The sequence below is a fragment of the Capricornis sumatraensis genome, chromosome 4, assembly GCF_032405125.1.
Source record: "Capricornis sumatraensis isolate serow.1 chromosome 4, serow.2, whole genome shotgun sequence".
Taxonomy (NCBI): Eukaryota; Metazoa; Chordata; class Mammalia; order Artiodactyla; family Bovidae; genus Capricornis; species Capricornis sumatraensis.
The window spans coordinates 153,988,364-154,005,665 of record NC_091072.1 but is presented as its reverse complement, the minus strand read 5'-3'; the positions used below and the strand labels follow the sequence as shown (position 1 = coordinate 154,005,665).

The window sequence follows — 17,302 nt, the reverse complement described above, 5'->3', positions numbered from 1 at the left end:
CTAGGAGCAGGCGGTGGGGGCGGGGCCGGGGGCGGGGCCCGGCCCAGGGGCGGGGCCCGGGCCGGGGCTCGGGGCGGACTTGACGATGGTGATGACGCTGGCCGGCGCCACCAGCGCCGCGGGCCCGCGGGCGGCGGCCACCGAGCGCGCGAAGCCCTGCAGCGCCTCGCACTTGCCGCGCAGCGCGTCGAGCTCCAAGCGCATGGCGGCGTTCTCGCGCGCCAGCTTGTCCACCTCGCGCTCCAGCTCCGACTTCTGCTTCTGCAGCTCCTCCTTCTGGCACACGCGCTTCACGCGGCAGCTGGCCGCGTAGCCGCGGTTCTTGAGTGTGCGGCGCCGCTGCTTGAGCCGCGTCACCTCCTCGGCCGAGAGCCCTCGCAGGTGCCGGTTCAGCTCGCGCACAGACAGCCCCATCAGCGCTTCGTCCGACAGGTGCGGCGTGTTTTCGCTCAGCTCACGCTTGATCTGCGGGCATGGGCGCGTGGGGAAACTGAGGCTCAGGGTCACACTCTACCCTGCGGGCCCTGAGCTCTGGACCCGGCGCGCAGCAGGTGCTGGGGTCGGCTTCCCCTCCACCGCTAGTGTTCCCCATTCCACGCCAGGGACACTGAGCTGGTGGCTGGACTTGCTCCAAGACTCCGAAGGAGAGCAGGAATCCCCAAAGGGGAAACCGGGTGAGACCGGGATCTGGATACAAAAGGAGCCACCCTAGAGCTCAGTCCGGATTCTAACCCAGCGACTCGGCGGGGACTCAGCCAGAAAAACCCAAGAAAGCACCTTTAAAGTCCAACCGTTCCGTGGACATTGTCTTCATGGAGAAGTAGGTCTAGAGAGGGAAGTGACCTGCCCTGGGGCACACAGCCTATGGCCAGAGCCCAGGCCTGCTGGTTCCCAGCCAGGCGGGGCCTGGAAAGGCCCATGAATGGCTTCATGAATGCCTGATGTCTGCTGGGCCCCTCTCGGGGATTCTAGGAACTGAAGGGGAAGCTGGGATGGGAGCTCAGCCTGGGCAGAGAGGGAGGGGAGGACAGGAGACAATAAGGGCTGCCTTCTCACCTTCAGCGCTTTGCTGGATAAGGGATCCACAGACATGTTTGCAGAAGTTACCCTCTGGGCTAAGACCTAGGGGAGAGAGGAGACCAGGTCAGTTTTTCTCCCACTTGGAATAAAATCCAAACACTACTATCTTCACATTCAAGGGCCCTGCTATCTTAGAATTCATCTCATACCACTTCCCTTGGCCCCAGTGGTCCAGCTACAGTGGCCCCACTGAATGGTTCATTCCAGCCTCAGGGCCTTTGCACTTGTTGTTCTCTTTACTTTTCTCTTCCTTTTATCTCCCCAAAGACTTATCATTTAGATCTTTGCTCAGTGCTACCTCTTCAGAGAGGCTGCTGCTAAGTCGCTTCAGTCGTGTCCGACTCTGTGCGACCCTATAGACGGCAGCCCACCAGGCTCCCCCGTCCCTGGGATTCTCCAGGCAAGGACACTGGAGCCGGTTGCCATTTCCTTCTCCAATGCATGAAAGTGAAAAGTGAAAGTGAAGTCGCTCAGTCATGCCTGACTCTTAGCAACCCCATGGACTGCAGCCTACCAGGCTCCTCCGTCCATGGGATTTTCCAGGCAAGAGTATTGGAGTGGGGTGCCATTGCCTTCTCCTCAGAGAGGCTAAAACTGGCTAAAACATCCCTTGTACCATATCATATACCCCCGTTTACTAACCCCCAGGCTCCTTTCACACTACTGCCTGCCTCGATTCTGCCCTCCAGCCACAAGGAATTTCTTTCACTTCCTCTCACCCCATGCTTTCTTGCCTTTGGGTCACGCCAAACCTTGTGACACTTCTCCTCCCACTCTCACTTTATTTGGCAGACTCCTACTATTCAGCCTTCTGCCCTGAGCATGGACATCCCCTCCTCCAGGAAGGCCTCCCAGGCTCCTAGGACTTTTTCAGCACCGCCCACCCCAGCAGTTCTACCCTATGTTGTAATGGTCTGTTTCCTTGACTCCCCACCAGACAGGGACCTCCACAGCCAAGAACCAGGCGCAGACAGCTCTGGGTGTGAGGCTGCCAGCACAGGGGCTGGCAGGGAGCAGGCACTGGTGAGGTGTGAATTGGTGGCCTATGACACTTTCACCCAGGTTGTCAAGGTCTGAACCTCGTGCCAAGCCCAAATCTGCTGAAGACCGTCAAGAGAAAAACCTCTTGGCCCTGCCTCCAATTCTTCCTCCTTTCTATCTGCTTCTGCATGGCAGGGATGGCACACAGATACCAGGAGGATGGGAGGGAGACAAAGGGATTCTGTCTTCATAACTGGCTCCCAGGGAGGGTATAGGAAACAAGGAAAGGAACAGTGGATTAAGGGTCAAGCCTGGTTTGAGTCCCACCTCTGTTTTCTCCAGGCTGTGTGACTGTGGGCAAGCCACTCCTCCCCTCTGGGTCTCCACTTTCCCATCTGTAGGTTGGGAACAATACCTATCTCATAGGGTTTTGATGGAACCAAATGTTGCAAAACAAAGAGGTCAGTGAGCACCTGGGGGGTTATTAGAATTGCTGAGTCTGTCCAGGAGGGGTTGGGCCTGTAGCAATTCCTGGGACATTGCTTTGACTTGGTGTCTCCTGGCTGGCCAGGGTCACACAGGAAAGGCTCTTACAGACTGTCTGGCCCCTGCCTCCTCACTTCACCCAAGGGGAGGTGGAGACCAGAGAGGGGCCCCTCTTGCCTGAAGTCACACAGCAGGTGAATGGCTGCCTTCTCCTAAGTCAGGAGGAATTCTGAACACCTGTAAAGGTCCCAGGACTGAATCCTGATTGCCTTCACACCATCAGCACGCCAGTTCTCCCAACAACCCTGTGAGGTAATGGCCAGAAAAGTCAGTAGAGTAGCCCAGGGTCACACAGCTAATGGCGGATAAAGCCTGGGTCTGAGGCCACATGGAACCACATGTCTCCTCGCAGTGAGGTCCTCACAGGGCACCCTCTCTGGGCCCTGTTTCCCCACCCCTGTAAACAGAAGGGCTCACCTGGCTCCAAGGCTACCCAGCTCTGATGTGCCAGGATCTATGTTGGGCCTGCAAGTGTCACCCAGATATCCAGGCCTCCTGGCTGGCTGTTTAGGGGGCTGGGGTGTTACGTGATGCCCAGGCAGTCTGGGCTACACAGAGAGCCTGATGGGAGAGGTGATCTAAGAGCCTGCTGGGTGCTGAGCAATATGTGGTGGCTGACCGATGCAGAACTCTGGAGGCATGGCCCCTAGGACAAGGCATTTTTCCTCTCTGGACCTTGGTTTCCTCACAAAGTGGGGACAATCATCATAGTGTTTGTGTGTAAAAACAAGAGGCTTAGAAAGATCAGAAGTGGCAAATGGTTGGTTTATCTCCTCACATTCCTCCCTCTACTCCTAACACGGACATCAATAATCAATTACCGCACTTGCTCTCACTGAGGTTGGACACAGTTCCTGAATCTTTCTCAACACAGCGCTGTTTTCCACTGAGCTTGGACATAACCTCAGAATCCTCCTCAACACAGCCCTCCAGAGTAGGCCGAAGAGGAAACTGCTGGCCATCCCCTATACTAGATAATGGCTGAAGGTCCCATCCTCTCTGCAATTCTAGGTACTTTGGGACCCCAGGGAGGCTTTGAACCTGTTCTTGTCTCCTTTCCTCTTTCTCCTCCTGTCTTAGCCTCAGCCCCTCAAGCACATACTACATGTCAGCTGAGGCACCCATGTTTGCCCAGGAACATCCTAGCTCAGCAGAGCCAGGCAGTCACAGAGGGAAAGTCACAAGAAGGTCACACCTCAGACTTTCAGCACTCCAACTTCAGACCAGGGGCTGCTGGGCTGTCAACCAAGGGGCCGGGGTCCTCCACCAGGCAGCCTTGGCCAGTCTGGTAGACCTTGGACTTGAGACAGCAGCTGATGCAACCTCATTGTTCTGTAACTGAAGCAACCAAGCAGCTGTTTGGTGGCAATGGTGGACTGGAACCCTGGAGTCCCCAGCTCAGGGCTCTTTCTTCAAAGCCAGCCACTATACTCCTCTCTCTGAAGGATAAGAGTTGGACACGACTAAGCGACTGAACCGAACTGAACTGAATACTCCTCATCCCCCTATCCCTGCTTCTTCCCTTCCTGAGGCCAGCAGCACTGACCTCCAGGGTCTGCAGGTTCCTAACATTCCCTGGAGGCATGGCTTAGGGGATTGAAAGCTGCATTGCCCAGTCAGCAGCCACGCCCCTGGCCCCCCTAGTACACTCAGAGGCATCCTGGAGACAGCCCACCCGCTGGCATGGGCTCCTCTGGCTGCTGAGCCATTTTGCTTCCTCTGTGAGGACAGAAGGAAAAAATGTGTTTTCCTGGGCCTTGGCAGCCAGCACTGGTGGAGCCTCCTCCCTGTTGGAAGGGGAGCAGAGCTGGGAGAACCCAGCACCACAGGGAAGTATGAGCCTGGGGGTCTGCCACCCACTAACACTTGCTGTGTGACTTCAGGTACACCACTCCCTCTCTCTGGGCCCAACACACCAAACCACCAAGCCTAAGGTACCTCCTAGCGCTGACAATGTCAAAGTTTAGAGAGTCAGATTCTGGCCTGGAATGGAACTCCCAAGACCACCAGCAGAGTAGAGGCCCTGGAGCAAGGTAAGGGAAATCAGGGAAGACTTCCTGGGGGCAGGGGCCTAAGAACACAAACTCAGAGGCTATCAGCCTTGACTCTCCCTCTGCTCCGTGCCTAACCATTAAGCATTTCCTCTTTCAGCTGCACCGAGACCAAAACCACCTGCTCTCTGGAGTCCAGTCTGCCTCCACCTCTGACCCCACCAGCTCTCCTCCCTGTCAGAGGGATCATTACTGACATAAACCTACCAACCTGACCATGTTCGGCCCATTTCATAACCCTATGATGCCAGCCTCCCCTCTAGCCCACGTGGTAGGCCCTTCTGGCCACCACCATGTTCTCTCCCCACGCTCTTCCAGGATCCCCATGCTGACAACAAATGAATGAGCAGACAACAAACTCTTACCATCCCCACACATTCCCCAAAGGGACACACGGGGTGCATGTGTATAAGAGAAGATGTCACTTGAGCCCTGCAGGATCTGCTTGTTTTGGAGAAACTGCTTCAAGAATCTTACAGCCCGTGCCCAGGAGTTCTTGTTTGCCTGGGGTTCCCAGGCTTTTTTCTCTAGGTGTTGTGGAGTTTTACCAGGACACTGACCCAGGGCTCATTCATTCATTCAATCAGCAAACACCCAAGAAGCACCTACCCTGTAGGTCCCAGGTGTGGTGCTGCACCCTGAAGGACCAAAGCTGAATCAAAGCCCCTGCCCTTGAGGTCTTCACAGATGATCACTTGATCTGACATTCTGGCTGACTGTCACCTCCCCAGGGAAGCCTTCCTTGATTACCCTGGCTAAGTCAGAACTGTGTTATGTACTTTGTAATCACAGTGACTTCCTCCTTGTACCACCTATCTCAGCTGTGGTTTTGCATTGAGTTTAGCGGCTCTTTCCTCAACTTTGTCTTTCTTCCTTGACTGTAAGCTCCCAGAGGGCAGCTCGGGATCTGATTTGTTCACTGTCTTATCCCCAGCATCTAGTCCTTGGTGGGCTCCATGGCAACGCAGGCTAAAAGTAGTAGGACGGAGGGAGGCACAGGGGCCAAGGGAGCCCTCACTGGGTCCTGGGCCCTACTGAAGGTCCAGGGGTGATTCAGTGGGAGGTTAAACCTTTCGGTACTAGCTTTCCATCTATGACTGAGTCAGTCAGCCACTTCCTCCTGTTCCCTGCTCCCTAGCCCTGCTCAGGGATGTTTCCTGCCCAGTTTTGAAGATCTGCCTGCCTGATTCCTGTGCTCCTGGTGGCTACCTCCCTTACATATTCCACATATTCCTGGACAACCCTGGCCTCCGCCTGGGGCTGTTGGTTCTGTTTTCTCTTGCATGGTTCCCCTGGAAATTAGGCTGTATGTGGAGGCTGTCACACCTCTGCCAGCCCACTGCCCTTCTACCACCTTGAATGTTGCCTAGCTGCTGCTACAGATGGGGACCCAGAAGTTATCAGCTGTGGTAGCAGCTCAGAGATCCAAAGTTAAAAGATTATCTGGTCCAGCTCAATGCCCTCCCCCCACACACCCCATGATCCTGTAGCCCTGTGGGTGGGAGGAAGGGAGGGCAGAATAGGACCAAGGAAGCCCTAAGCCCCAGCCCAGCCCTCAACATCCCTCAGCAGGGCATTGATGGAGGAGCAGGGCAGGGTGAGGCGCCTTCTCACAGTAACCCCTCCTGCACCAAGACAAGTAGTCCCGCTGCCTGTTAACCAAGTCTGGCCCAAGTCTTCAACTAGCTCCTCAAGTCCAGTCATCGATAGCTCTGTCTGATTAGCCCCACTTGTGAACTGAAACCACCAGAAGGGCAGAAACCAGCTCCACCCCAACCTTGGGTTCTCACCCTTCCTGATCCAGCAGGTACAGCCTCTAGAACCCAGACCAGCCAGAGGAGTAGCCACCAGAGAGAGGAAGCCTGATATCCCTTCCTACCTCCAACCTTTGCCGTGTTGCCGGCCCTCCACACTCCCCCCACCCCCGCCCTTCCTGTTTCTTCTGAGACTGAGGGGCTGGGTAGCCCCCGGGATGAAGGAGAGTCCGAGGGGAGGGTCTGTCTTCCCCAGGCAGCCAGAAAACCTGGGGACAAGGACCTGGACACCAGCCTACTTTGTTGCCAGACCCACCGGGGTGATGGAGCCAGGGGTGGCCCCTTCACCTTGTTCCCCAGGGAAGCCCGGTGGGATCTTTGATATTTTGCCCCACCCCGTGGCTGAAGGCGCCGGCTCTGGGTGGGGGACAAACACCGCAGTCACGTGGCTGCGGTCCTGGGAAACTCCGGGGAGAGCGAGGGCCTGGCGGCCACCGGCTGGTGGGAAAGGGACAACCCGGGAGAGATTTCCCAGACCCTTGTGACTATGGACTGGGCCATTTCTCTCGCTTCTTCTTTTATTCTTGTGGTCACACTCTTTCGGAGGTACGGTCCGCTGGTTATACAGGCCCCGCCTGGGAGCGTTCACACACACACACACACACACACACTCACATTCCCCAAGGTACGCGGCGCAAGCACGCACCGGGCAGGATACCCAGGACGCTGGCCAGGGAACACACACGCACGCCCGCCCTCGGACGTAAACAAACCGCGCACGCTCGGCCTGCGGGCAGCGGTCCAGGGACTGTTCTCAGCGAGTCACGTACTTGCACACACCGCCCCCGGCCCCGCCTGGGCGGACGCTGACGCTCGCCAGCCCGCGCTGCCCCTTCCTGCCTGACTTCACCGCCTCTCGGCCCGCGCCCCCAAAAGGGGCCCATTAACCCCGCACCCCGCCAAGTTCGTTTCGGCCGCGTCTCGGTCTCACAGGACCTCCGCCGCCCCCCCCGCCCCCCACCTCGACTCCCTCCCAAACCAGCAGTCCAGGCGAGGGATCCACGGTAGCACCGACTGAGTCGGGCCCGGGGCCCCGCCCCAGGCAAGTTCCAGGAGCGCGGAGACCCTGCCGCCCCCTGGCCCTGCGCACTCGTCCCGCGACCCTCACCCGCCTCTCGTCCTGCTTCGCCTGGCGTCCCTGGCACGCACGGGGTCCCGCTGCCGTCTGAGCTGCTCTCCTCGGCCCGCGCCTCGGTCAGCCTGCCCCTCCGGTCCCGACCGCGGGTCGCTCAGAGCCGGGATCGCCTGAGCGACGCGCCGAGTTTTGTTGTGGGGCGGGCAGCGCTGGGGGCCGCGCCGAGTTGTAAGGCGAGCTTCCCGGAATTACTCACTCACAGGATTCCTTTCATTCATAAAAACCCAGTCATACGGTGACGTCACCGCCCCGGCCGCCCCCCGGCCCCAGAGCAGCCTCCCGACTCCCCAGCCCCGCCCCCGACCGGCTCCGCCCCGGATAGGCCCCGCCCCGCCCCAGGCCCCGCCCCTCAGGATTCTCAATCCCGGTTAGAGGGCTGACTGCGGGCTTTCACGTGACATCTCACCGGAGCCGCGAGGGTGAAGATGTCATTTGCCTCATTTTACAGTCCACAGTCGTGGGCCTCTTCTCCTTTTGACCTACACCCTCTGCCTCGATGATCTCATCTAGTCTCGTGGTTTTAAATGCCATCTGTAGGCTCAGGAGCTCCAGATTTTGTATTTCCAGAGGGAACGGCTTCTTTTTGAGTTCCAGACTGTATCCAACTGCCCACTCAGCGCCTCCACGTGGGTACCAGATGGGGCCCCCATGCCCTGCACGGCCAAGATCCCACTCCTGAGCATCAACCCTAGCTCCGCAACATACACACCCAGTATCTCCATCTCAGCTGTTCAAACCCCAGGCCTCGGAGCTTTGCTCCGTACCTTTCCTTTCTCCTCACTTCATGAGTCACTGGCTCCACCTCCAACACCACCCTGCATCTGACCACTTCTGGCCACCTCCATTTCTGCCACCTGGTCCAGGGACCATTAACTCAGCTGGACCACGGCCAGTCTCCTGATAACGTCCTCACTTTATCCCTAAAAGCTTTTTTCACACACCAGACCATATTCTGCTTGTAACAAAGATCAGCTTGTTTAACACTCTTCCACCCTTTGGCTTAACACTCTCAAAGATTTTCCTTCGCATTTATAATATAAACTATACTCCTCCCTTTGGTCTACAGGGCCCTAAGCCATCGGGTCTCTGCCCAGCCTCACCTCCGTCACTCTCGTCTCACCCTGCTCCTCTTCAGTCACACTGCCCTTTTTACTGTTCATTTAACACACCAAGCTCATTCCTGCCACAAGTCCTTTGCACTTGCTGTTTCCTCTTCTGTTCACTGCCTGGCTCTTTCTCATCTTTCAGGTCAGCTCAAATGTCATGGCCTTAGAGAGGTCTTTCCTGACAGCCCTGGCTAAAGGAGCCACCATCTCTGAAATTTGTTTTTTATATTAGCTTAATATCTCCATGTTAATATTAGCTTAATATATGCTGACAAGGGCCCATCTAGTCAAAGCTATGATTTTTCCAGTAGTTATGTATGGATGTGAGAGTCGGACCATAAAGAAGGCTGAGTACCAAAAAATTGATGCTTTTGAACTGTGGTGTTGGAAAAGACTCTTGAAAGCCCCTTGGAGGGCAAGGAGATCAAACCAGTCAGTCCTAAAGGAAATCAACCCTGTATTCATTGGCAGGACTGATGCTGAAGCTTCAGTACTTTGGCCACTTGATGCAAAGAGTCGACTCATTAGAAAAGACCCTGATGCTGAGGAGGTTTGAGGGCAGGAGGGGAAGGGGACAACAGAGGATGAGATGGTTGAATGGCACTATCGACTTAATGGATTTGAGTCTGAGCAAACTCTGGGTGATAGTGAAGGACAGGGAAGCCTGGCGTGATGCAGTTCATGGGTTCACTAAGAGTTAGACATGACCTAGCGACTGAACAACAAATATCTCCATAGGTTATTATCTTGCTTATATATTTGCTTATTATAACCAGACTGTAAGTTTCATGAAGGTAGAAACTTGTCTATCTTCCTGACTACTGCAGATCTTTTGCCTAGAGCAGTGCTCGGCACATAAGCAAGCCCTCAGTAAATACTTGTTGAGGAAATAAATGAGTGAAGGCTCAGAGAGGTCAAGTGACTTTCTAAAGGCACCCAGCCAGGAAGTACAAGAACAGGAGTTTGAATCTAGACCTAATTCTTTGTCTAGACATTTGGGATTCTGCCCAGCTGGGTGAGGCCCAGTATAAATGTAGGGGATGTGTTCAGGGCCTGTATTCAGGGATGAATACATTCAGGGATGTATTCAACCACCCCAAAAGAGGTGGCTTTGGGGGCAAAATAGAGGGGTGTCCCAGTTCCTTCTTTTCCTTTGCTCATGGTATTTCCATTGCCTGAAGTGCCTGCTGCTGCTCCAGGAGCCATCAGTTCTTTGAAACGGACATCACAGCACCTACATTATTTTACAAGAAGGACCAAGGACCTTCTCAACTGGGAGGTCTTTCTGTGGCCACCAGCAAGGCTCCTCCTTCCCTTGATCTCAGAGCTCTTGCTTTGCTTCCTCACCTATGAGCGTTGGTCCACCTGGGATTGTGACAGCTATCCCTTACCTCCCAAAGGCCTGGGTTTCATATGCAAGTTGGCCCACTAGCTTCCCAAGTGACCAAATGTTGTAGCAGCTATGTCTGGCAAAGTATTCCCCTCAAAAATTGTCCCTAGCCTTATATCTACATAGCTAAGAGAGCCATTCACATTACCTCTTGGAGTACCAAAGTTCTCAGTTTCAGAAACAGCACAATTGTGATTGTCTTTTTTTCTCTACCCTCCATTTTCAATGAGTTTTCAAAAGCTGAGGCCATAGTAGGTGTTTGACTAATGAATGAACCCCCTGTGGATCTGCACAACACTCCTAGACAACATGAAGCCTAAATTCTCCCATCTCCTGCCTGCCTGCACTAGGGGGCCAAAGCTTCAGGAGCTACCCAGCAGGGACTGCTCCCTGCAGATGTGGCTCCCTCTCTGGTCAAGGTCAAGGGACATGGTGCAATGTCATATTTAAAAGTGGGAGCTCTCTGGCTTGAAGCGGTCCCTAGCGGCCAAATTTGGGACAATTTAAGCATCAGAAGAAATAACAGTAAACATTGGTTAAGACTTGCTGAATAAGAGAAGAATCCATGAGTCCATATAATATGAATAAATAAATAAAGAGAAGAGAAAGCTCCATCTTCAAGTAAAAAGAAAGATAGGGACTTCCCTGGTGGTCCAGTGGCTAAGACTCCACACTCTCGATGCTGGGGCCCATGTTTGATCCCTGGTCAGGGAACTAGAGCCTACATACCTGCTGCAACTAAGAGCTCACATGCCACAACTTAGAAAAATCCCATATGCTTCAACTCAAACCTGGCGTAGCCAAACAAATACATAAACAAAATATTAAAAAACAAAACACTGACATGTTCAGAGGTAAGGGGCATCTGTCTGCAATTTACTCTCAAATGGAGTGGGAGGGTGGATTATAGATAAAATGTGATAAAATATTAACAACTGAGGAATCTGGATGAAGAGCATATAGAAATTAGATATTGTTCCTGCAATGTTTGTTTTAATTAAAAAAGTAGGATTTTGTTTCTTTGCTTGTTCTAAGTAGGGGCTCTCAAGTCAACCTGTGAGCTCAAATCCCAGCCTCACACCACCCCCCCACCCCCACCACCAACTAAGTGACTTAACCACTCTCTGCCTCCTTTATAAACTGGTTTCATTGTTGATAATAGTGCCTGCTCTGTGGCTTATGAAACAATTTATTGGGTTCACACTGAGAAGCACTGGGCGCAGTGCCTCGTACTCAGTAAGAGATCAGTAAATAAATACTGGGTTAGAGAGAGATGAGTCCTCTGGAGTCCCCTAGGACACTCCCTCTGAGAAACTGCTTCTCCCCCAGGTGAGTGACGCAAAGCCAGTGGGGACCTCACCCTGCCCAGAGACCCCTCCTCCTGTCAACAGGAAGGAGCCTTGTGGCCTGTGCCTAGAGAGGGAGCCGCCCTTTGCCAGCAAGGCCCAGCAGACCTCCAACCAGCCCAGCTGGTCTCCGCTCACCTGCCTGGCTCCAAACCACCAAACAGCACTGCAGCAGGTCCTGGCGGGGCCCTGGCCCACCGTGGGTGCTGTGCCTAACAGCAGAAGCTCAGAAACCAAGCTCGACCCAAGCCAGGGGCTGTAGCTCGGAACCACCCCTGGCTACCCCAGAGTGGGGTATTCCTTCCTCCCAGCCTGTCTTTCCCACCTGCAGAGTGAGAGTGTAGAATCAAGTCAGTGGTTTCTCAACAACCTCAAACCACAGTGAACTTTCTTCAGATGAAACTTAACTCTGCAGTGTGTCCTGCCTTATAAACCATCAGAAGCCAGGCTGCCACAGAGGAGACCCGGGCTGGCTTTAAGTTTTCCCTTCTTGGGTGTTTTCTGGAGACCCTTCTTGCCCTGAGGTTTGATTTCCAGGCCCCCATGAGCTCCTGACCCTGGACCCTCGGGCCTTCCCTTCCTTGATTTGCAGGTTGGCTCCATCAGTTGGGCCAGGTCCCACATTTCCCATGGATCCCTCTGCCTGGTGGGAGTGATCAGCAGAGGCATCCCTTCCAGCTCCTTCAGGTACCTGTCTTGTCCCGGCTCCTCCACCCATCACATACTCCATGTGTACGTTGTATGTATGCTCACTCACTCAGTCACATCCAACTCTTTGTGACTGAATGGACTGTAGCCCACCAGGCTCCTCTGTCCATGGACTTATCCCGGCAAGAATACTGGAGTGGATTGCCATTTCTTCCTCCAGAGGGTCTTCCTGACCTAGGGATCTCCTTCACTGGCAGGCGGATTTCTTACCACTGAGCCACCTGGGCAGCCCCTCAGATGCCTTGTACCAGTTTCTTACTACTGCTTATCACTTCTTTTTCTTCTTCTTTTTTAAATATTTATTTATTTGGCTGTGCTGGGTCTTAGTTGTGGCATTTGGGATCTAGTTCGGAACTGGGAACTGGTTCCCTGAACAGGGATCAAACCCCGGGCCCCCTGCACTGAGAGTGTGCAGTCTAAGCCACTGGACCACCAGGGAAGTCCCACTGCTTATTACTTCTGATTCTACTATGTCTATTATGCTTATGAGATGCCTCCTTTGAGCCAGACGCTGCGCTAAATGCCTAAGACCTATTTACATGATGTCTATTTTCCCATAGCATATCTCTTCTTCTACTGCTAAACAAACCAGTCATCAAAAAGATTATCTGTACTTTTATCACATTTTAGTGTCTTCATAATTTCAATGTCTCCTTCCTACAGTATCCTTCTCCAATGAGGTGGAATGCGGTACAGAAATGGTCAACCCCATCAGGCTTATGGGTTCACCAAATGCTTTGGGAGACCCCCATTGCCGGGTGTGGTGTGCCTGATCCCCTTAACCCCCTCTCCCCATCTTAGAAGTTAGGTATTATCATCACTATGTTGCAGGTGAGGAAACTGAAACCCAGAGAGGTGAGGAATCTTGCCCATTATCACATAGCTAGTCCCTGGCAAGAGAAGAACTTGAACTCAGGTTGATCTGACTCAGGGGCCACGCTCTCTGCTGCTGCCCCTGTCAGGAAAAACCTTGGGCTTTGCCGGAGAGAAATGAGCTGTTTCACATGGGCCACTCCTCCTGTGGGAGGAATCCTCCCCCTCTTTTTTCCTCCTACTGTTAAATCATAAGAAAGCTGGGCGGGGTGGGGGCAGGCCTGACAGATGGTGTCCCTACACTGGGCTGCTGTCTGCAGGGGTCCTGGGTCTGGGCAACAGATTGTCTGTGTGTGCTTAGTTGCTCAGTCATGTCCGACTCTTTGTGACCCCATGGACCCCCACCAGGCTGCTCTGTCCATGGAGATTCTCCAGGCAAGAATACTGAACTGGGTTGCCACGCTCTCCTCCAGGGGATCTTCCCAACTCAGGGATCGAACCTAGGTCTCCCACACTGCAGGCGGATTCTTTACTCTCTGAGACACCGAGAAAGCCAACAAAGAGAAAAATGACTTTGAACAAATCCAGATAATCATAATAGCTGTTGTTGTCCTGCTTATGAGACATTTCCTCTGTGGATCTTTTATCTCACAAATGTCTTTCTTGTCCCCACTGTGCAGATGAGGAAACTGAGGCTTAGAGAGGCAATGCCACTTGCTCAGAACATGCCAGTGAATAGACTCTCACCACCTCTGTGAATATGAGCGTTTCAATGCCACTTCACCAGTACAGGGTGTTTTCATTTTTTAAGTTCTGCTAGATACTCTGGAGTATCTAGAGGGCCTCAGGAAGCATCACTATGAACAAAGCTAGTGGAGGTGATGGAATTCCTGTTGAGCTATTTCAAATATCAGAAGATGATGCTGTTAAAGTGCTGCACTCAATATGCCAGCAAATTTGGAAAACTCAGCAGTGGCCACAGGACTGGAAAAGGTCAGTTTTCATTCCAATCCCAAAGAAAGGCAATGCCAAAGAATGTTCAAACTACCGCACAATGGCACTCATCTCACACACTAGCAAAGTAATACTCAGAATTCTTTAAGCAAAGCTGCAACAGTTTGTGAACTGAGAACTTCCATATATTCAAGCTAGATTTAGAAAAGGCAGAGGAACCAGAGATCAAATTGCTGACATCCTTGGATCATCGAAAAAGCAAGAGTTCCAGAAAAACATCTACTGCTTTATTGACTATGCTAAAGCCTCTGACTGTGTGGATCACAACAAACTGTGGAAAATTCTTCAAGAGATGGGAATACCAGACCACCTGATCTGCCTCCTGAGAAATCTGTATGCAGGTCAAGAAGCAACAGTTAGAACTGGACATGGAACAACAGACTAGTTCCAAATTGGGAAAGGAGTACGTCAAGGCTGTATATTGTCACACTGCTTATTTAACTTATATGCAGAGTATATCATTCGAAATGCTGGGCTGGATGAAGCACAGGCTGGAATCAAGATTGTAAAGAGAAATATCAATAACCTCAGATATGCAGATAACACCACTCTTAAGGCAGAAAGCAAAGAGGAAATAAAGAGCCTGTTGATGAAAGTGAAAGAAGAGAATAAAAAAGTTGGCTTAAAACTCAACATTCAGAAGCTGAAGATCATGGCATCCGGTCCCATAACTTCATGGCAGATAGATGGGGAAACAACGGAAACAGTGACAGACTATTTTCTTGGGCTCCAAAATCACTGCAGATGGTGACTGCAGCCATGAAATTAAAAGACGTTCGCTCCTTGGAAGAAAAGCTATGACCAACCTAGACAGCATATTAAAAAGCAGAGACATTACTTTGCCAACAAAAGTCTGTCTAGTCAAAGCTATGGTTTTTCCAGTAGTCATGTATGAATGTAAGAGTTGGACCATAAGGAAAGCTGAACACCGAAGAATTGATGCTTTTGAACTGTGGTGTTGGAGAAGACTCTTGAGAGTCCCTTGGACCGCAAGGAGATCCTAAAGGAAATCAGTCCTGAATATTCATTGGAAGGACTGATGCCGAAGCTGAAGGTCCAATACTTTGGCCACCTGATGGGAAGAACTGACTCACTGATGCTGGGAAAGATTGAAGGAGGGAGGAGAAGGGGACAACAGAGGATGAGATGGTTGGATGGCATCAGTGACTTGATGGACATGAGTTTGAGCAAGCTCCCTGAGTTGGTGATGGACAGGGAAACCTGGCATGCTGCAGTCCAAAGAGTTGGACACGACTGAGCAACTGAACTGAATTTTCTAGGCAAATGATATTATCTTATTTAAATTTACATTTCTCTGAATATGAAAGGTCCCACTTTCTTCATCGAGCTTCCAGAATAACCCCCAGGTGGACTCAGGTTCCTGTCCTCACAATGGGGATGGCTGCCCGCACCTCACTCTGTGATGGCTCTTTTCCCCCCAAGTTGCTGTTCTGTGTTTTTTTGGGGGGGAGGGGCTACACCTTGTAGAATGTGGGAAACTTCTGCCTCAAGGCCTTTGCTCTTGCTGCTCCCTCCATCTAGAACATTCTCTCCTGGGTTATTACAGGGCTTGCTCCCTCATTTCATTCAGGTTTTTGTTTTACACATTCATTTATTTGGCATTATTTACTTGGACATGAGTTTAAGCAAGCTCCGGGAGTTTGTGATGGACAGGGAAGCCTGGCATGCTGCAGTCCATGAGGTTGCAAAGAGTAAGACATGACTGAGCGACTGAACTGAACTATTTGGCTGCACTCAGGTCTTAGTTGAGGCATGCAGGATCTAGTTCCCTGACCAGGGATCGAACCCAGGTCCCCTGCATTGGGAGCACTGAGTCTTAGTCACTGGACCACCACAGAAATCCCTTCCTCAGGCTTTCATTTAAATGTTTCCTTTCTCAATCAGGCCTTCCCTGGCCACTCTTCTAAAACTCTAATCCTCTCTGTCTCCCCTCCTTGCTTTTACCCCATAGCATTTGTCACCCTCTAACACACTGTATTTTTTCCCAACTCTTTAATTATAAAAATGTTCTAACACACAGAAAATGGAAGGAAAAGTACAAAGGCACTCATGTACAAACCCCAGATTCAACGCACTAGGTTTTTGGAAAGATGCTAATATCATGACACTTCACCCAAAGATTTTGGCAAAACACACTCTTATGCCTGACTTCTGTCGCTTGATCATTGTCTATCTTTCCCTGCAACTGTGCTCGCTGTGAGAGCAGGGATTTTAGTCTACTGTTTTCACTATGATTTCCTCAGCACCAAGAACACTGCCTGACACACAGTGGGTCCTCCTACAGTTTAGGGAAAGAAAAGTCAAGACAGGTCTTGATTCTAGATCTGCTTCTTATGCACATGCAACTCTGTAAATCATCTCCCCGCACAGAATCTCGGTTTCTCCGTCTATTAGAGATAATAGGATTATTTCTCAGGATTGTTGTGAGGATCAAACAAGTTAAAAGTGTAAAACTGCACTGTGAGCATGCTAGTTAATTTCAACCTGAGGGAGGGTACTCGGTCGACCCCTTGGGTTCTGGGGTGATTTTAGCTGCACCTAGTCAGCCCCTCAGAGAAGCTCTTTGGCTTGAACTGCTCCAATGCAAAATCCAGCAGAAACCCAAAGGGTTCCATATTACTAGCCCCTCCCTTTCCACTGCTTGCTCACTCAGTGCTACCTACTGACTCCTTATTCTTCATCTCTTGCTAAATCCACTCATTTAACAGTTTTCACCAAAATACCTTATGGGAGGGGCACTCAATTTCATCAGGCGTTGAACATATTCTATCATTTTCTTCTATTTATTACTTTCTTTCGATTCTATTTTATTAATTTCTTTAGTGGATCTTAGAGTGTTTCTTAAGATTGATCTGGATGACTGATCTCTCTCTCTTTGCCTTTTCTGCATTTCAGATTCAGCTGTGTGTCCGTGTTGCCAAACCTGCCTTGTAGACTCACCTTGAGTACAGGAGTGTATTTGCTGAAGAATGGGACCCATCCTGTTGAACCTATGAGGTTTCTCAGGTCAGATTGCTCAGCAGTAGGTGGAACACCCAACCTTTTGCAAGCTCCCTGATAACCATCATTTTAACGTCAATTGTTTGGGGTGTGGAGGGCAAGATATTATTCAGAATTCTGAGTCTTCTTCCCATTCTCTCAACTCAAAGCTAACACTTCTGAACAACATTTTAATCCTAGTTTAAGAGACCAGTTTCTTCACCTCTGAAATAGGAACAAGAGTAACTATATCCTCCAGATGATGGATATGAAGTCACGTTACTTTGTAACTGGTAAAGCTCTGTACAAATAGTAGTT

The 17,302-nt window shown here is 51.5% G+C and overlaps 1 protein-coding gene across 1 annotated transcript; it reads right to left on the bottom strand.

Moving 5' to 3' along the window:
- MAFF (MAF bZIP transcription factor F) lies at nt 1-7,771 on the bottom strand. Its single transcript, XM_068971877.1, has 3 exons — nt 7,581-7,771; nt 1,057-1,122; nt 1-465 (listed from the first exon to the last, which is right to left on the bottom strand). Exons 2-3 carry the CDS (start codon nt 1,090-1,092, stop codon nt 1-3), a joined length of 501 nt encoding a protein of 166 aa, XP_068827978.1. The 5' UTR covers nt 1,093-1,122; nt 7,581-7,771.
- Between the last annotated feature and the right edge of the window lie 9,531 nt (nt 7,772-17,302).

Excerpts from the sequence above, each read along its gene's own strand:
- MAFF (XM_068971877.1), bottom strand. The coding sequence starts at position 1,092 with ATGTCTGTGGATCCCTTATCCAGCAAAGCGCTGAAG. Across the intron at positions 466-1,056 it reads TATCCAGCAAAGCGCTGAAG|ATCAAGCGTGAGCTGAGCGA; the intron begins GTGAGAAGGCAG and ends CCATGCCCGCAG.